At 41.2% G+C, this 20,721-nt stretch overlaps 1 protein-coding gene across 1 annotated transcript; it reads right to left on the reverse strand.

Annotated features, from left to right (window-relative positions):
* Window positions 1–19,559, reverse strand: LOC137900235 (short transient receptor potential channel 4-like). Its single transcript, XM_068744296.1, has 14 exons — window positions 19,401–19,559; window positions 18,600–18,818; window positions 14,167–14,307; window positions 13,561–13,737; window positions 11,962–12,162; window positions 4,298–4,634; window positions 3,903–4,042; window positions 3,611–3,811; window positions 3,367–3,482; window positions 2,951–3,146; window positions 2,530–2,724; window positions 2,093–2,134; window positions 1,369–1,458; window positions 1–690 (listed from the first exon to the last, which is right to left on the reverse strand). The coding sequence occupies exons 1-14, from the start codon at window positions 19,557–19,559 to the stop codon at window positions 1–3; spliced, it is 2,904 nt and encodes a 967-aa protein (XP_068600397.1).
* Window positions 19,560–20,721: the final 1,162 nt, after the last annotated feature.

Here is a 20,721-nt window from a genome sequence, read left to right on the forward strand (position 1 = left end):
TTATGTACTCGCATCTTGTGTTTCCTCTGACCCTGACAAATGGCCATCAGATACCGAGTCACAGCAGGATGAACTCACTTTGTCCTCTTTTTTTCCCCCTTCATCTGAGGTGTTGTCGGAGTCCTCAGTATTTTTACATGACGCCTTAGTGGCTTTGTTCTCCATGTTTGTGCCCAGAACTTCCTTCTCGCCCCTTTCCCTGCGTTCTTTGTCCCTCCCCTCCACGTCTGAGCCAGACTCCACTGCTTCCTCTGACAAAGAGTACATCTTTCTGGAAATCCCTCCTGAGTCCGTGGCGTCGTCGATGCTGCACCAGTGGCGTTTCTGGAACAAGCTAAAGTCAGCGATATCATTGGGGAAATTTCTCATGCGCCTTAACTTATCGCTGGAGCTCTCATCGGACACCGGGGCCAAGAGCCCATTGGGTAGCCCATTGGAGGCTTCAGGTGGCCTGGAAGAAGCTGCGGAAGCACCCTGCTTGAGGATGGATGTGATGATCTTCAGTCTGTTGAGTTTGCTTTTCATCTGGCCGGTCTCAGGGCAGGGGGAAACCTCGAGCGAGGAGTTCGAGTAAGGAAGGCTGGACTCCACGGAGCTGGCACCGGCCTTTGTCCCCTGGATAGACGGTTTCCCCGTCTTCATCATGCCCATCACTTCATAACGAAAACTGGAGATATCTTGTTTCAGCTCCTAGGAGAGGAAAGCCAGAAGTCATCTCCCGCAGTTCTTTCAATAACATTTCAGTTATCTGCAGAGCGTTCTGTGCCGCATTGACTCAATTTAATTTCATTCAATACTAAGAAGATAAAGTGTAATGCAGTAACATGGCCTGTGGCAGGAATAAAGCACAAACCTATTATATTATGACTTTTTAATTTGATGTGGCAGACCCGTTAGCGAAGTTGTTTATTTGCACGCACCACTGCAATATCAGGATTTATCTCGAGTTGTTTGTGCCATCCTTTTAAATTTTAGACCAGCATTCCCTTTTCTCTATAAAGGCTCTGTTTTAGTCTGTACCAATTCCTGAGGAATTGGTTTAACCCTTCAGCTGCTAAATCTTTCACCATGTTTACAAGCTAGTTGCTATCTCTGTCTGCAGTTTGCTTCGGAGGGTGTTTTTGAGTTCCCACTCTGACAACAGCGCTCTGCCTTCCACAGCAAGAAATGAGCGTTTTAAAAGTCAGTGAACCAAAACAGAAAACAGAAAACTGCATGCAAATCACAATAATGAGCTCCAGTTGCCGAGCATAATGTCAGTTCATGCTGTTACATTGACCCTCCTCTTCAAAACACATATACATAGTCTGCTATTATAGAGATACTATTATAGCCTCTGGCTTCCTCTGCAGGAACTGCTCCTCCTACCTTGAAGTTTTCTTCAGTCAGACCTTCCTCTGTCTTGGCATCTCTGATCATGGCTGCAACGTAACGTTTCACCAAGTTTCTCAGCACCTCCTACATAATAATAAAAAAAGAAGGTGTTTGTACACAATCTAATCTAATATTACATGAAAGTGTATATTTAGAGTGTGTTATGGGGGCTTTGGTAGTCTACATATTGTATTTATAATGCCACACTTTCTGCTAAACTAAATCAAAGGTCATTAAACATTACAGATACAACTTGATGGATGAAGGGATTTATAATTGTGTATTCTAAGCTCAGTCATGCTTTAGTGTATCAACAGTAAATTACAATTTGCCGTAAGTCACATAGTGTTGGCTGCCTGGCTGGCAACAAAGTGGATCAGGAGATGTGAATTAATGTATGTTATCACTGATATCCGATCAAGCACTCTGATAACTTATCAGAGTGCCTGATGCCAGTAAATTCTCCATAGATATACAACTCACAGAAAAGACAATTTAAGATACATATCTTGTGAAAATTGCCTCAATAACCACAATGACTGCCGATATGGGCAATCACTACAGAGAATGATGAAGAGTACCCGCTGAGCGTAACTGTCAAGCCTATTATATGCAACATCGTAAAAGCATTCCATTGTTGGATTGAAAGGGCAATCAAAGAGCAGCCCGAGCAATCTGCCACTCTCACTCCATCTCTGCAGAAAGAGAGTGCATTTACCTGATACTGATGGTTTATCCTCAAGTTCTCTGCTGCTCGCCTCTACACAGACATCAGATGCCAGAGAGGTTGGGTTACAGAAAGGGCGAGAAATGAGAAAAGCAATCTATGTCATTGTCTTCACAATATCATATTAAACTTCGCTCCCTTTGTGTCTGCCTGCATGACGAGACCATGAATGTTGCAGCAGGATACCAGTTCTAAAAAACTCCTATCGGTTCCAAAGATCTGGAACATTTCCATGTGGAGTTTGTACGTTTTCCCTGTGCAAGCGTGGGTTTCCTCCGTGTTCTCTGGCTTCCTCCCACCATCAAAAAATGTTATTTAGGTGAACAAAAGTACCAATGTACTGGTTCCCCTCAGAGAGAACCCAAACCCTCCTCTTTCCATCTCTGCGGAACCTTTTCATTTTTGTTAGTGTTTGACACCTAACTTACACCGAGCGTTCCAATAGTTCTGGTTCTCTTGGAGATCGTCCTCTTGCACACTTGCATCTTGATCCAGCACATGAGGTACCAGAATGACTTTGGGCTCGGGATGATGTTGAATGGAGCTGGCAGAGTGGCCCCTTCTTCAAAGTAACTCATCCACAGCTTCGTCCTGGCAAACTTCCACTCAATATCGGCGTGATCCTGAAAGCAAAATTCGAGCATCAATTCATATTGGGCCGATAAGCTATTAATCCAAGGATATGAAATCTACATTATCAGTTGCTGGCAGATAACAAAAAACAATGAAATGCTTTCCTCGACCTAAAAAAGCACAGCACAGGAGGCGGTGGTGTGGAAGTGAGGTTGGAAGTGGTTGGAAAAAAAAAAATCCACAACTCGCATCACTAATATGTGGAAGTTTGCTTACCGCAATGTGCTGGTAGGAGTTGTTCATCATGGCTATGAGCATGTTGAGGAGCACGACCAGAGAGATGATGTTGTAGGTGCCAAACATCGTGGCGCCAACAAACTCGGTGAACTGATGGTCAGCATCCACATTTGTCACATACAAGCTGATCAGACCAAAGATCGACCAGAAGAGAGACTGCAAGGTCTCAAATAGCCTGCAATGGAGACATGTGCCCTCAGAATAAATCTATTTAACACGGGTGGAATTGGAGAATTTTTGCTAAATTATAACTTTTTCCTTAAAACTTTAAACGTTTTCAGTTTTCATTCATTGTGAAAATACGGGTACCAACATTCGCCACACACCTCAATCTTTGCCACTCAATTTCACAACATCACACATCACTACACACAATTGCATTCACGTGAACCCACGTGGAGAAAGCGTTATTCTGTTCAACACAGCGGATGCCTTTGCATTTGCCCTTCTCTGCCTTGGTTTCATAGTAAAAGTAAAGCTGGTTCAGCCCATTAGCAAATGCCAGGAGGACCTGAGCGAGAGAGAGAGAGAAAGAGAGAGAGAGAGATTAGATGCTAATTTGCTATGATGCTATGCATGCTTTCACACTAAAATATGAATGCTTATATTCTGCCCGTGTGAAAACAGCTGTGCATTTACCAGACAGTAGATAAAGAGGAACTTAAGGATGTCTAGAAGCATTCTTCCCAGAGAGATCTGCAGCGGCCCCAGGTGAGAGTTGGCTGTGAAGAGTGAGATGAGGCGCAAGGAACTAAAAATGTTGGCAATGGCAAACACTGCCTCAGCTACGAGTGTCGGGTGCCACATCTCCCACTGGTTCCTGGGTTTACTGCCGCTGTACTGAACGGGACAAAGGATCGTGAAGGCAAAGAAAGACCGCAAGAATGTTACACCACACCTTTCTGTTCTGCTGCCACAGATCATTGGGTACCTTGGTGTAGGCTACAATCTTGAGGGAGATGGTGGCCAGGTACAGAGAGTTCATGACAAAGTCCATCAGGTTCCACCAGTCATGGACATAGTCTTGGAACCCTCCATCCCACATTTGTTTGATCTCGGCCCAGATGAATCCTAGAAGCAGAGATTGATCATCTGTTTAAAATTCATTCCGCCATAGAAACAGAAAAGCTCTGATTGGTGTGCAGTTATCGATTGAAGGAGGAGGGATCCAGAGTGGTACAATAAGTTATTCAAATACAAATTGACCATGTAGTGGAACAAGGTGGCTCTGTGTGGTGGTTCCAGTCTAGATTTGATTCATCTGCACACCAATTTACAGCCATGTTTCTCTCCCAATGCACTTGTTCCTCACCCCCCTTTACTCACCCAATACCCAGGGCAAGATCATCCACTCCACAGTGGTGGGTGCAGGGCCCTGCCGGTCCTGCTCTGTAGTGACAATGTGCTGGGATGCCAGGAGCAGCAGGAACAGAAAGGTAAGATAGGAAGCTGTGTGGCAGATGAACTTGATGAAGGGCTTGCGGATGAAGAGGCCATAGCGACTCTTGGGAGCAATGAGGTAGCAGACAGCAAACACGGGATAGAGGAGGCCAATGAAGACGCACGTGAAGAACTTTCCTGCCCATTGGCGGCGTCTCCAGCCAGGGAACTGATCATACCACATGGATGCCAAAAGCTGCTGGCAGTTTGGCTGAGCTACAAACTTAAGGAGACAAAGCAAGGGAGGGAGGACTTACACTTATCATCTGATTGATTTATGAAAAAAAAAAACCACAAGTGATATATGATCTGATAGGGGGGGGATACCTGCATCTGATTTTACAATGAACATAATCCCCCAGTGAGCAAATGACAGCATTAGCACCTGAAGCAAGTTCCAATTTTACAACAAAATGTTCCAAAATTTGTTTGGAACATGAAGCAACATGTGGGAGATATCCGGTCCTGTTTTCTATTCATTGGCCCATTTCACGTTTTGCCTTTTTCTGTTGAAACAATATCTTGTGCGACCGCAAAAGTGAAAAGAATAACAAGGAAAAGTTTTGGATTTATTCCATGCTGCACTCTGGTAAATGAATGCAGGCTTAGATGGTCAAAAATGTCAATGGATCGAAAACTACATCTGTGGTTCCAAGAGCCAAATAGACACAAGCATCGGCAGCATCTTCTGATGAAACGGAAAAATCTGTGAAGTATTCATGTCGATGGAAAAAATAAAAAATACGCTCATGTAAAAGTGACAGCACAAGAGCATGCAGCATTTTATATGGAATATCACATTGAGACTGTATGTCAGAGCCGAAATGTAGCTGCCACTGTTTGGTGCAAATTCATCATCACGGCAGCCTTGTTACCATGGGAACCAAAAACCCCTACTGTGTCTGGGTCTGACTAGAATGGCTCACAGTTTCAACTACAAAACTTAAGAGGAAATTCAGCAAAGGAATCCAGAGGGTTACACTATATCGATGAGTGGAGAAGAGGGGGAATCCTTTCTTTATTACAGACGGAGAGAGAGAGAGAGAGAGAGAGAGAGAGAGAGAGAGAGCTTTAATACAACACTGTCATTAATAATGATTTCTATCACAATAAATCCAACATATTATGAACATTAGAGAGTAAAGAGAGAAAGAAAAGCAGAAAAAAGTCCCTCTGTTAATTTGACTCTTTCAAGTACGAACCTTATTATAGACAAAATGGCTAACCTCATTAAGTGCCAACTGAATGTTTGAAGCAGACCCACGGGTGCAGGGAATGTCTTGTAATGAAGAAATCCAGAAAATGAAGAGAGAAAAAACACAATCCAAGCAAATTCTAAAAAAAAAATGAGGAAGCATCTATATTTTTATTTAAAGAAAGATTTGATCTTTTTTTCTCACAATTTTTGTTTTACAAGATTTTGGACATTTTCACTCACATCTTTTCCTGTTTGAAAGAACAATATTCCTAGATTCATTAATGATGGTAAACAAGGTTGCTGGAACTCCCTGATGGTTTGCCTTTATCAGCGTGGCATATTTAAGACCAGCAGTGTTCTTATGAGGTCAGCAAGAAAGCTAATTAATGTCATAATTAGGAAAATAATCTGTGCTCATAGTTCTCTTGGCATGTGAGCTAAAACGAAAACCTTTTAGATTATCTATGCAATATTGGCTATTTCACTGTATCACTGTGTCACTGTATTTGGGCTGAAATTGAAAACTTATTTTCTCTGTATTGAAAATGCTTCTGCATCAATATGTGGAACATGTTCTGTGATAACTCACAGCTTAGATGTTTTTTTAGTAGTTGCCACAACGCTTTTATCTTTATCCAAATACCCAATTCTCTTACTAATGAACTACACCACAACTGTAAAAAGACACACATATCCTGTAAGAACACCTCTGCTGTGGAACCATTGCAGTACCGAGGCACGATGGCGGCAGGGAGGTCGAGCAGACTGAACGGTTGAATCAAGATAATCAATATAAATGAGCAGGGATTGAAATAAGGGCTGTTTTATTTAATATTATATTACACGGTTTCAAATAAACACAATGGTGCATTCTAAAATTCCTCATATATACTTCATCTGGCATTTTTTCTAATTTATTTTGCTCATGCCGAATTAATAAATGGAACTAGAAAAACACTCAAAGAGCGCAGACCTCCTCCAAGCAGCTCCTTCCCCTCGTAATTGGATTTCCACCGTCCACATGTTGATCTGGATCATCATCTAAAGGTTCTAAACTGTTCTTGGTGCCTTTATACACCAACTAAGTGAATCGGAGTTGATTTAATGCCATAAATGGGGTTTCAATGTTAAAATGTAACATTTTTTAATGACATCATTCTCGATCAGACCCAGTAGACATTTTCGATGATAGTGCATATCGGACCCCTTTATGACTGTAATTTCTGTTGAGTGAATTGAATATATATTTAGCAAGATATGATTTTTGAAAAAGCCTCCATTATAAATCAAATTAAATAATCCAGATTCTTTGCATCCAGACGGGCATCGGGATCATTATCAAAACGGAGACAAGATCATTTATGCTGCTGCATTTTAAATCCTCACAGAGAATTCTCCTGAACTTGAACTGACTTAAATCCACTCTCCGACACAAATCATCTCTGCCTACTACAATGATAAATTCCACACAACTCGACTCTTCCTGTCACAAACAGTGTAGTGGAGTGTCATATCGTTCACACAGCTCAAACGCGATGCCTCCGAGTCTCAAGTCCATTTCTGAAAGCACCCCTTTGTAATCCTCTCTGCCTTCCTATCATTGCGTGAGCCGTGAGGGAACAAGTGAGGTTGTTTCTGCCTGCAGCTTTAGCAACACAAGAGGTCTGCTGAAACTCTACCTTCACAGACACACACTGTGACATGCATGCCACTCACAGCTGGAGGTTCGAGTGTCTTTGTGCTGTGGAACAGATAAAACAAGAGTGTGTATGAATTCCATCCATTTCAAGGGATAAGGCGCTTCGCATTTACGTTAAGAATGTGGAAAATCTGGCCCATTCTGAAACCTCCTCATCACCATGCATTACAATTTAGTCAGAGCCAACCTGCGAAACTTCCCAAGGTTTCAAAGATTTAGTCTACAAGGATTTTTAGACCTCTAAATTAATCTCGGTTGAGAAACAGGCTCTGAGGAACACATCGTCTGTCACCTTTGGTGCATTGGGCTCACACACTCACAAAAAATGGCGCATACATGAAAAATAGAAAGATTGCCAAAGAATATCTCCGTTCATGTGCAGATTTACACCAAATCTGCAAGGGGTTGTCGTCTCTCTTTGCTGTAAACTATCAATTGTAGAATGATCCACTTTACCTGTCGCTCGTCGCATCGAGAGAGGAGCAACATGTCAGGGACACACAAACGCTGCTATGTTGTTGGCTGCACTGATCAACCATCTTGACTAAATAAATCTCTGTCTCCTGCGTGAGTCAAGGAAGAACAGAGTGGATCAAGTTTATTTTTTGTGGTAGTGTTCCGGTGAAAAATTTCAAATGTTTTTTTATTGTGTGCTAAAAACGTCACCTCACAGTTTACCATGGTAGCGCTGCTGCACACGTGCTCGCTATGAACGTAATTTTGCTTCCGGGTTTAGAGCGTTTCTGGCGGAGCTGTTTGAGACAGAAATGACGGACGCTGTCCTGCAGCATCTGTTTGCTATTTTGACCAAAGACTGGCACACAAAAAGGGTATAATCTTTAAGGGACATTTTAAAGATTTCAAGATACATTGCAGTTTTTACGGGACATCACAAGGGGGCAATGTCAAACTACAATACGTAACATTTACTGGTTTCTTTGGTACCTCAAAGACTTTCAAATACTGTATTAAAAAGAAAGATCATCATTTTCTCTCACACTGGGAATTCTCAATGTACTTACCTATTTTTTAAAAGAGTATCAGTACAACTGAGAGTAATCTAGTGGAACCCTTGGGGAGGTAGCAGGGATAAGCGACACTATAATGCATGTGTGCCTCAGATTGTCCTTATGTGATGTGGCCTCCTGCTGTATCAAAGACAGGCTGCTCTGTTAGCGAAGCTCTTTAGACAGGAGGCCTGTGGAGATTTCTTCCCAGGCCTTTATAATAAATCGTCTTTCTAATCGCCGGGAGCACAGTAGCGTCAAAGCCGAAAAGCACACACAGATGCTGGGATAAATACAAAAACTGTAAACAACCAATCATAAACACATGCACAAACGAGAGGAGCATGTCACTGGCTCTGTTCAGTCTGGGTCAAAATATGCTTCTCATTCTAACTGCAACATTCTACAACAGCGAATGCTCAAAACAGAACAGAAAAGAACTACACATTCAAGGTGAATGTCATGCCAATTATAAGAGCAGGAGTATTTGTCTGAAAAAGACAAGTGGTGATTGCAAAATGGAGACAAAATGCCCTGAACATAATAACCTCTTTCTGCTGGAACGCTCAGGCTGTGCAGCTTGTGTCCATTTCATTCTTGATGCTTCACAGGGGCCAAAGCCCTGCCGGGTTTCTGGACCACGTCACAAAACAATTACTCTAAATACCGCTTCCTTGTTAAATTGACAGCAACAGCGACCTAAGCAATTTACATTGTAAATTGACCATTGATTTTCTTTTGTGTGCCTGAAGCCGTGAGCCTTCACAGAACTTTATGTTAGCATAATGACAATGAAGAATCTTGAATCTTGAATATTGGTGCCTATGGTCTACTTTTAAAGCTGTGTGCTTCGTACATTTAGAGACATTTTTGTCTCTGGATAATGTTTTTTTTTTTTTTTAAACCATGGGTGGAAAAAAATGTCTGCTGCACTGCAAATGTTTAAGGAGTTTGTGGCCTTAATATGAGAGAAATTAGCTGTCACTGTAGTTGCTTTGAGGCAAGATGAGGGTGGATTCCACCCCCAATCCATCCACTATCACCCTCCGCTTCCATCCCTTGTGTCACTTAATCAATAACTCTGGCAGTATGTGTTGATGTTTAATCGTTTAAGAGCATAGTTGGCTTCTGAACTGGACTTCTTTAAAAAGAAGGAATAAGCAGGTGAGAAATAAAATAAGCCTCAGTCATTACTTTCTATTTGTCTGCGGCCACTGAAGCCTGAACCTCTGGACGTGATTGTGGTATACCAGTAGCTATTTAGAAGCTAATCTCTTGTTAGCTTGCTGGCCAAAACATGACATCACTGAGAAGTTTCCGGGATCAGTGGATTTGATTTTATATTATTATTTTATTTTATAAGCACTATGACCATGCAAAAAGAGAAATAGATATTAGTCAATACAGAAACGGCTGAACCTGAAGATGAACCTATAACTTCCTAGAATTTTGATGTGAGCAACCATAAGGAAGGAAGCCCTTTTATGGTAACATGCAGCAGCAGAATTTACAGAGCGCAATTACAGAAATGTTCATCCACTGTAAAGTTCAGCACTCTAGACTAATTTCTCACAACAGCATCTTTGCTCATGTTGTTACGGGAGGCTGAGGTCGCCATGGTGACAACTGCTGGGTGGCAGCATTGTTAATATTCATTAAGTTTAACATTCATTAGCGTTTATATGGAATGGTGGGAAAACACATCCGAAATGGGAAACAACTGTTGTGTCAATGTCTCTAGATCAGGGATGCAGGAGAAGCAGACGCCGGAAGCTCGCTGTGTTTATTCACAATGTGAACAGTGATAGATTTATCGATAACAACCAGGATGTCAGCAGAGCTGACAGGAGCTCAAACATCGTTACGGCCACCTTTGCACTTCCACTACTCCCAGTTCTCCTTTTCTGACTCAACGTACTCATCTGCCAACCCGTGTCTTAGTGCGCAGCAACCGGGTGGACGACGGACGAAGCAGCAGTTTCGTAGATCCAGACGCCTCCAGAAGTGCATTTGCTGTGACAGTCGAGCAGAGCTTCAAGCAAAAACGCTGCTGAGTGAATTAGAATTTACTCCGGGGAATAATGTGGCTGCTTCCTCTTCATTTTGATTTACCTCTCTATAATAAGAAGAGCAATTCTGCCAGGCAGCCCACGAACATTCCAAAACTTATCAAACCAGTTCACACTTAGTTCATGCATCACTTATTATTCTAACCGAGCCAAATGACCAAACAGACATCGTAGGCGCTGAAGGCTTACAGCTGCAGGAGAGGCACCCTATAAGGGGCAAACATTGAGTGTGTCTTTTAGTCGCCTTTCTTTCTAGCCAATGACAAAAAGGTTATCACACAGTGGAATCAGTAGCATAAAATCAATGGACTGTAAAGGAAATATTGTGGTAGTGTTATTATGTTTGAATCACTTTCCTCAAAATTACAAGAAACACATTCAAAATGCAATTCATGTCCAACAGAGAACATATTTACATTTACAAGAAATTGGGTTGTCAAAGTGACCGACTTCATTAGTACTTGTTTTCCAGTCCAGATTTACTGCATTAATTATTGCAGACCACTTCACAGTGTGCATGTTTAGCTGGATGCACCGCATACCGAAATTCCAACGACAGGTTATTGTCTTTTTCGGTAGACAAATAGTAGTGATTGTAGAGTAGTATCGGTAGTGATAATACATTTTGAACAACTGATATAATTTTAATATGGTGTCAGGTACCTTTGAGCATACGTGCTTTAAGATTGAAGATTGTCTTACCATCAGAGTGATCTATCAAAGTGAAAACAGAAATTCTATCCAAACCAATGTGTGGTACTTTTAATGGTTTGGACCTAGTTTGTTGTTTCCTTCTGCATTTTCAAAGCTTGTTTCCCTTGTTGTTTGTCCCACTTGGTAAAACTTCATTTGTTTAATTTTCCCTCCTGCGTTTATCTGATTGGTTTAAACTTTAAAGTGTGTCTCATTATCTCCCTGTGCAAAAACTCCTTTTGTGGATAATCTGGATAAAGCCTCCATCTTTACCATTTTTTATGGACTTGTTATTCAGAGTTCATTCACTTATTGTTGCTACTATTGTGAACTGCAGCTCTCATGTATCTGCGTTTGGGTCTTGTACTTTAAACTGGCAGTGGTTTTGTTTTTATTTGTATTGTTAAATGTCGATGATTTATGTACTGAGGACTTTCAACGGAAACAAGACCGCAAGGGCTTTTTTGAAATGCTCCTCTTAGACAGGATGTTTGACTGTATTTGTACTGTAATACATGCTACTGTGTGACTGTACTTGTACCCTAACATTCTATCTAATAAATATATTCATCATCATCATCATTCAGTAGCTCTGATATCATCTCAGTGCAGAAACTGTAATAGTTTGTCATATAAGTCATTGAAATCGGACAGCAAACGGTACAGTCGACAACTTAGCAAACAATTGGACTGAAGGATCAGAAAGGCTAAAAATAATATTCTAATCATCTGACTGAGGGCATTTAGACAGACAGAGCAAAAGTGACTATGAGATTTTGCATCTACAAAGAATGCACACTATCAGTCTTTAGCCAGGAACTGAGTACCTCGACATAAAAACAAAGGCTTATTCATTGTAATTATCCGTGTATTATCATGCTTACCTCTTTTTGGTGGTATTTGATAGCTAGTTTGAGTCTCGCCAGATCGTTGTTGCCCTCCTCATCCAACAAGTTGATGTCATCTTTGTAGTTGAGAATCATCTCCAGCTCCCTGGAGCTTCTCGTCTGGTCCAGAAGGTCCTTGGCAAATTGTTTACACTGCTGGGAGAGCTCCTCGTATTCTGATTTGAACTCGTTCTCCACCTTCAAAAGAGGACGCAGGATGCAGATACCATTCCACATCAAAAGGCTTACGGGGGCCTAGCAGCTGAAATCTGTCAATACACGAGGGAAGGGGTCTCAGAGAGCAGGCATGTCTAGGTAAGTGGTGTTTTTAAAGAAACTAGCACCTCTGGATATTTTGTGTTATGAAGCTGTTTCCAAAGTGTTATAAAATGCACCGCCTCCGCAAGTCATTCAGCTCATCCACTGTACTACCCAACGGAAATATGCATATCGAGCTATGTTTAAAATTTGTATCCAATAAATGTAAGCCCCATTTTTAGATGCCTCAGGCAACATGGGAAGCAGACTTAGAGAACATCAATCAATGAATGCATTTATTCATATCCGAATTTTGATTGATATGTGATATTTAATCTGCAATTATCATCCGTCCATCCATTTTCTTGTAGAAGAGAAGAATCACAATCGTCTCGTCTACAGCCGCGTTATCTGCCTTGCAGGTCACGGGGTCTGGAGGAGCCTTTCGCAGATGACTACAGGCGAAAGGCCACACGACACGGACGCTTTAGTTTAGTTTGAGCAATTCACCCAGAGAACCCAGATAGGACATACACACTATGCAGAGAAAGGAATCAAACCCAGAACCTTTTTGCTGTGAGGCAACAGCACTATACACTGCGCCACCTTGCCGCCCTTTAATTATTGTGTGTGACATATTTATAATACTATTTATAATACATGCGCACAAATATGCATGCATTAGTGCTTAACTAATGCAAGGACCATCTCTAGTTAATATTAATAATAATAATAATAATAATAATAATGAGAAAATAATCATGTATTATTTGCTATGTATTAAGTCTGTATTTGTCCCTTAATTGCATTGAAATAATTATTATTAATAATTACAGTTAATTCATGTGGTAATGACACCTATGGAAAGAGTTAGGGATTTATGTTAAACCACACATGTTCTTTACAAAGAGTTAATAGACCTCAACACAAAGTCATAACATGTTTAACTCATGGATTTATTTAGTAATGATTCATTGGAACCAAAGCTGATGCCTTCATTGTTTGCTGATGTGGTGAACCACAATGCGTGACTTAGACTCTTGTGATGATCTGTGCATATTAGTGTTTGAATATTAGGAATTGCAGAAGGCAAGGAATCCACTTTTGCATTGTAATTTATTTTAATTGCCGACCCTTTGGCGTATTTTTCATTAATTTCCACTTCAAGCAACATTTAAAAAGACCTGTTCATAAAATGAATGGACAGATCGCTAAACTTTGCACAGTGCGATGAAAGTTCAAGTTATGGAAATTAATGAAGAGTTATTTCAGGCTCTTCAGAAGAAGAAAAAAACGAAGCACTTCAGTTTAATGGTTGACTGGCTCTCTTGACCTCACCTTGCTGAGCTCCTGCAGCTCCCAGCTGAGCCTGAATGCGGTGAGGAAGGGGTCCTCGCTGGAGAGCGCTATCAGGGAGGGACTGGACAGAGCTTTATAGATGTTGAGGCGTGAGCGGGAGTGACGCAAACTGTCCACGTCTGAACTAGAAACACACTCCACGCAGTTGCAGCGCACCTGCAGCATCACACAAAGCATATTGAGGTTTTACAATGTCTAGTAGTCATCACGATACTATTAATCCCATTTTCTGCTGTAGCGAAGAAGGAGAACATAATTTTGATGAAACAATGTGTGCTATTCAGATACTGACGGCTCAATCGGTATGTTTTTAACTTGATAAATGGTGTGCATATCATCAAACTTGACTGAAAACTTGTACTCACACTTACAATATTCATATTTAATTATGCTTCTCATCATAATCCAAAAAGTGCACATGCTTCCAACTATGTCTGACCATGGCACGCTCATAACCACACTTCATTCTTTTAAACCTGCCCTTTCGTCTCTTTCCTGCACTGCTGTTGACAGTCTGGAAATAAAGGGGTTTGCGTTGAAAGCCACAAATACAGTTCACATCGCAAACAAGTTGAGTTCGCTCACCTCGTGTGGCTGCGGCATAGACACGCCTTTCTGCACCAGAAGCTTGATAATTTCATAGTTGTTGCTGTGTGCAGCGAGGATGATGGGAGTGATGTCAGGGGTGAAGTCAGAAAACTGCTTATCCAATAAGATAGGAGGAACCTTTCAGGATAGAGAATTAAAGCTTTAATCACACATGTATTGAATGAAGCTCTCACCGCAGCATATTTGGCCTCAGCTTTACATGGTTTGTTGCAATCCTTTAGATCTCATTAACAGATCACGTTGTAGAAGTCAATGATTGGCTAAACTGAACATGAAAGATCTTCTGCCCACCCCAGACTGCAGTTCATAAGTCTTCACAATGAAGCTGGATGAAATAAAAAAAAGGGATCAAAACCAGCCATTAGAGCTTTTGGTAGCTGCATTGAAAACTATTTAAAAACCAGCAAGACATTTTGCCCTCGGTCAAAGTCACAGCGACCATGCATAGCCAGATTACTGCAATGAATAAGGACCACAGTCTGGTAAAAACCATGAGTGTTTCAACCGTTTCAAAGGAAATCATCATGCTTTAACAGTATCTCATTCCACCCCCCCCCCCCTTATCACCCACTCCAGCTAAGCCCTTTTGCTATTCCCATGTCATTCAATAGGAATACACGCTGCAGGCCGCAGAGGAGTAAACTGGCCCTTTTCATTTATTTTAATTGAAGGCCATTATCTGATTCTTTGGTGATGGAGGAAGGGAGGGGAAAGGAAACAAGGAACGACAGATAAACATGTGGTAGGCAAATACCTATTTAGACAGAGGATAGATGGGAATAATGGCCTTTATTTATAGTGACAGCTTTACATAGATAGTATAGACACAAGCGATTGAAGGAGCAATCAGTCTCTCTTCTACTGTGCAATTGATGGTTCCAGTTGGTGCTCATGTCTCATTAATTCCTGATAATGGGTACTTCATTATCCTTCACATAACTTATAGCCTGAAATACCAACGCTTTTTACACTCCTGCCCACCTTTCTCATAGTTGTCACTGGTTTTGTCATCTTCACTTGGACAATTTGTTCATTGATCATTTCTCCAGTTTGCACCACAAGCGAGTGAAACAGGCTATTCACAATGGTGTGTCCTGAATTAGTGTGCTAACACTTGCTAATTAGCACTAAACATAAATTACGGCTAAGGGCCGTGGGAAGTCATTCTGTTAGAATTTAGTTATAAACCATTGACCATTCATGGATCCATGCTCTGTCACCGCTTAGCCTGACATTGGACAAGAGGCGGGGTGCAACCTGGAACAGTCACAGGGCCACTTAGAAAGACCAATAACCAATCACACCCACAGGTAAACCTAAATTACATGTTTTCTGTCATGTGAGGAGGCCAGAGAACACGGAGAGAACCCAAGCAGACACAGGGAGAACATGCAAACTCAATAGAGCAAAGTCCCAATTCCTCAGGTGAAACCCGGAATAAAATCTTGCTTCGAGGCAACACTGCTGTCAACTTAACCGCCCATTAATCAAGGTTTTGTACAAATCATTATCTTGACCGAATAACTGTGCTACATTAAAATAAATGAATAAATCACTGTTCAAGATGGTACGAATGCCTGGACCAGATTTCGTAGCAATCCGTCCAATTAAGTAGTTGAATAATTAAAAAACTACAAGTGCATATCTGGGAGAATTCCATGAGAGTCATTCTCATGGAAGCATTCATTTCTTTATAAGATGCGATCTTTGCAAAACTTCCCTTACAGATCGAACAGCTGGTGGTTCGTTGTTCCCCCTGTACCGAATGACATGTTAATCCATCCAGAGTGAGAGAACATTGCCATGCATAGAGCTACACTGGTGACGTGACTACGAGCACACCGATAACATAATGATGTCTTGTATGCTTTAGCATAGTTCATATCTTACAAGGCCCAATATGTGGATTTCAATTTGCTCCAAGACTTGTTTTAAAGCATAGACAAGCTGTGAAGTCTAATTTTGAGATGTACAGTACTTTTTTAAAAAAGATTTCACTTTCTTCTTCTTCTCTGAGCAGAGACAGAAATAGAATCAGTGAAATGCTGTCACTCTGAGGACTAAATCTGAAGAATTATTATCTGGGGGGGGGGGGGGGGGGTTGGTTCACTTCCCAGAATTATGTCATCATCCATATCACAATGAGACACATTTCATCATGCAGACAATAGCTATTGTAATGATGCAGCAGCACACCAAAGAGTGGAACACAACCATGACTGAAAGTTGTCACATCTCACAGAAGAGGGCGATGATCCACTGAGATATACAATGTGCTCAGTTATCCATGTGGGAGGAGAAGGGACATCAAAGAATCTATGCCAAAAAGAACTGGCCTGTGCCCAAGCTCAGAGCAGCACTGCATTCTGGGAGCACACTGATGCTTATGTTTAAGCATATGCATGAACATATGCATCGGTTTAATGCATTGCTTCTGCTTCTTCTATCACTCCCTGTCTGGCTTTCACCTGGCATCCTAGAACATGACATAAATTGCTAGGGTAAAAGCTGGCAAATGGGAGACTGAGCAGTTTTGGTTTTGTGTGAGACAGCCCAAAATAAGCTTCAGTCTTTGAGGGGTTAATGTGAGTATGATTATGTAGCATTTACATCATGTTCTGTCTCGTATGCAGGAAGACGAAGGATCCCCTTACATAACTAGCATCGTGTGCATATGATACAGGCTGCACACAAAAACAAGCAAACAAATACAAAAACGAACAAAGCTGTTGTAATTGTGAAGCACTGTCAGCTCCAGTATTTATGGCTCTGACACATTTAGATCTGCACTCAAGAGGATTCCAGAAGGCTTCCAATGTGGTCCTCATCAGAAAACAAATAAACCACAACATGTGAGATTATTACAAAAACATCAATCAGACAACATTGAAAAATAGACAAGCAAACGAACACAATTGCAGCAAAGGATAAAATGAATTTCCATACTCATAAATCTCAGAAAAGACACTGGCAGGAGATAAGATGCGCTTTTCCCAGACACCATTTTAATATAATCAATGCGCTTCTCTTGGGTAAATTTGCTGGTGCTGGAGTGATGCATTTTCATGACCTACTCATGCGATGCAGAAGAGGCGTTATCTCGTGAAGGCAATAAGGTAAAGCGGAAATGTGGAAGCTGATAGATGTCACAGTTGAGGGGTTTAGACAAGAAGGCCTTGTATCCCAGTCACCTTCCCATCCTTTTAACAAATACACCTGAGATATCTCGCTTCTGTTCCCTGCCTTGTTTCCCTTTCATTTTCACTCTTTTTTTTTGTTGACAATTTTACTTTACTTGATCAAAGTCAAATGAAAGACTTCTAACAGGAAAGACCAGGAACGCAATCTCTGGTTCAGGTGACTGATAAAGCCGAAGCCATTTCACCGTGGTTCATAGTGCATAACTGCAGGTAGGGAGAGCCAAACCAGGCGCAGGAGTGTGTATGCGCTCCGCTTTGTTCAGTGTGTGTGGTGCAACAAGGAGAAAAGAAAAAACGCTGCTCCGGTAGAGAGAAACCATTGCAAAGCAGAACCAATCTGAAATGCATTTGTTTTTAATTACAGTAATTAAATCCCTGAGCAGGCAGTTCCTGTTGACTAAAAGGTTTATTTATGCGCTAATCGAAATTATAACATTTAAAAAAAACAATGAATACATTATTACTAAAATATACATATTATCTTGAGTATCTTCTTTAAACCTGTAAGAGCTACCCCCTTTACAAAACACAGGCATGTACTCATGGAGGCAACTTTTTAACATGCTTGCTTTTGTTACCAACAATTAGTGCTTTATTTTGGGTGGCATAAACTGCTCCAGGCCCCGGAATATAATTTATAAGCTGCACAATGAGCAGCAGTATTTTTTTTTTGGCTGACGCTGCACTCAGCATTCATTAGGACTCAACGTGACTCAAGCAGTGGCCTCATTGATCGGTACTCTGGGGGTCTGAGAAAAAAAGATGGGCTGGGGGGAGGGGTTGTTATCTATTTGATTACATAAATAACTGTTTTTAAAATTAATGATACATATTTAATGTGTTGTGAGGCTTCCATTTGTGTATTTATCAGAATGGAACAGGATTAAATCAATTGATGTAGAAACTAATCATAGAAAAATAAAATGTATTGAATATGCAATACTGTATACAAATAAATAAATACAATTAAAATATAATTGAAATAAATGTTTAAGGGTGCTTGGAATGCAAAAATAAATAAATAAATCATGCTTGCAATTCTCTTGCAGGGAAAGACTGAATATATGAATGAATTCTTTGGGAGATGATCAATCCTAGCTATTCTCCTAGCATAGCACTGCCTGCGCACTGGCAAACATCTACAGCATGTCAATGTATAAAGCTCTATTCATTTGAAATGCCTTCTACTGCAACCAGCTCCCTCCTCACCTGCATGCCTCCACTAGGCTTCTTGTGATTTAGCAAGAGCTCCACGGCTCCCACCACTTCCTTCCGGATGGCGTGCAGGAGGGCGTCGCCAATGTAGACGTTAAAGCTCAGCAAGAGTTCAATGATCTCCAGATTCTCGTTCTCTATGGCGATCAGCAAGGCCGTGCGACCAAGAGGGTCGATGCAGTTGATGTTGATCTTGAAGTAGATCTCTGCCTCCTGACAAAATGAATTTGCAATTAGCGGCAGCAGGTTTTCTGTTTTTTTTCAAGAGCTATTGTGGGTCTTGTTTTTTTATGAACTTTTTCTATTAGAAAGAAATGGACTCTTTTACATGCCGTACAAACTGATTTTTGAAATATGTGTAAATGTTTTGCTACTTTCGCATATGACAGAGGATCTCAACAGTGTAAAGACTTAATGCTGCCTGCAGGAATGATGTTCACCTTCTGGTGACATATTTTATCAGTAGTTAAATGGGAACTACATCAATATCCTGGCAGCTCAAGGCTGCTCTAGTAACTAAGATCCTAAAACCTGAATTGCTGACCAAAATGTCAAGTTTGCACTGTGGGAAAAGAAAAGAGCTGCACAAAATTCTAAAATTTAGAATCTAAATGACATCTCTAAATCAGTTGCATTGATTCCAACTCACCAACAATTATTCCAGCAATGTCATACGTGACTTGTTAGTGTATGGCCTCGCTACTAGATGAGCAGAGGCTGGCAGACTGTTCATGCGGGCGAAGACAGAGCATTTAAAGCAACCATTCTTCAATTCAATGACCCATACTCACGCACCTCCAAAGCTTGTTTGACGCTCCCATAATCCCCCTTCTCCACTGCTCCAAGGTAGGCTTTCTCTAGAGGCGACAGCTCCGACTCAGACCGCACAATTCTCAGCGGGATGCGGTCCCGATATGAGGAGCTGTCAGTCCGCCTGTAGTATAGTTGTGACATCTCTCCCAGGGCTTCAGCTTACCAGCACCCTGCTAACACTGCGCCAGCTGCTACCAGGCTCTGGGAGTTCACACTAGAAGGGACAAGGTCGACGGCGTTAGTGGAAGGAGATGCCTTGACTTCTACAAGACAACAGAAAGGGGAGATAGAGGCAGAGGTGATGGGGATTAGAGCAAGAAATTTAGAAATCGCTGGCTATTCATAACCTGACCTATCTAAACTTCGCTCAATCACAAGTCTGCCTACGGCTTCAAACTAAAAGTCCAAAGCACAGAGGACTTCGCAGCTTCTCAGATTCATAGACAAAATATATACTGTAAGTTTAAAAAGTTTGTTTACTGAAAATAAATCCTCTGATCTACGCATTTGTTACTTTGATTTTTTTTTTGTCCCATGACAGTGAACGTTCGGTGTCCAAAGAGCATTTAGTGCTCTGTTTTTAACCTCAAGGGCCTCAGATTTTACAGTCATAAAAGCTAAAAAATAATAATAAATGTAAGGCTCTGAGCAGAGATACGCCTCATGCCACTGCGTAGCCCTAGCCCTAACCCTCACAGCACCTTTGAGATACTGCGCATGCAGTCACTGCCTCATCACAGTGCAAGCCACATATAAGCTGCAATAATGCAACAAATACAAAACAGAATATTAAATTAATGAGGACATTAATTGCATTATCGTCAGTAAACTAATTCTGTGGCAAGTTCGTCCAAAGGAATGAGATAACCTTCATTTAAACGTGTCTCCTCAGACTATGATGGCATTGTAAAGTCAGTACCAGTGTTAATATTAAGAGAAGCAAAAAGTGAATAAGACACTGGCATAAGCTGCTAAAGCTCTTAAGAGGATTTAAGACCACAGGAAAATGAGAGGACAAGACAACAGAGGCTGAAAATAAATCAGGAGAGTGAAAACTCCGAACAGGAGGAAATAGAAATAGATTCCTTTTACCAGTTATAAAAAAAAGAGACTGGAGTTCAATTAGATATAGTGCCTTAAGCCCCCCCCCCCCCCCCCCCAACACCTCCCTTCCATGGCAACTCATTTCTGCTCAACGTGAATCTGCTCATTAAATAATAAGTGGATTAAGACTCACAGCAGCCCAATTAATGATGTGCAAAACTATGTGTGTTGTGCCTAAAGCCCTGTACCCTAAGATAAC

The sequence above is a fragment of the Brachionichthys hirsutus genome, chromosome 10, assembly GCF_040956055.1.
Source record: "Brachionichthys hirsutus isolate HB-005 chromosome 10, CSIRO-AGI_Bhir_v1, whole genome shotgun sequence".
Classification (NCBI taxonomy): Eukaryota; Metazoa; Chordata; class Actinopteri; order Lophiiformes; family Brachionichthyidae; genus Brachionichthys; species Brachionichthys hirsutus.

Excerpts from the sequence above, each read along its gene's own strand:
- LOC137900235 (XM_068744296.1), bottom strand. The coding sequence starts at position 19,559 with ATGTCACAACTATACTACAGGCGGACTGACAGCTCCTCATATCGGGAC. Across the intron at positions 4,043-4,297 it reads GATCTTGCCCTGGGTATTGG|GATTCATCTGGGCCGAGATC; the intron begins GTGAGTAAAGGG and ends CTCTGCTTCTAG. Across the intron at positions 3,483-3,610 it reads TCCTCTTTATCTACTGTCTG|GTCCTCCTGGCATTTGCTAA; the intron begins GTAAATGCACAG and ends TCTCTCGCTCAG.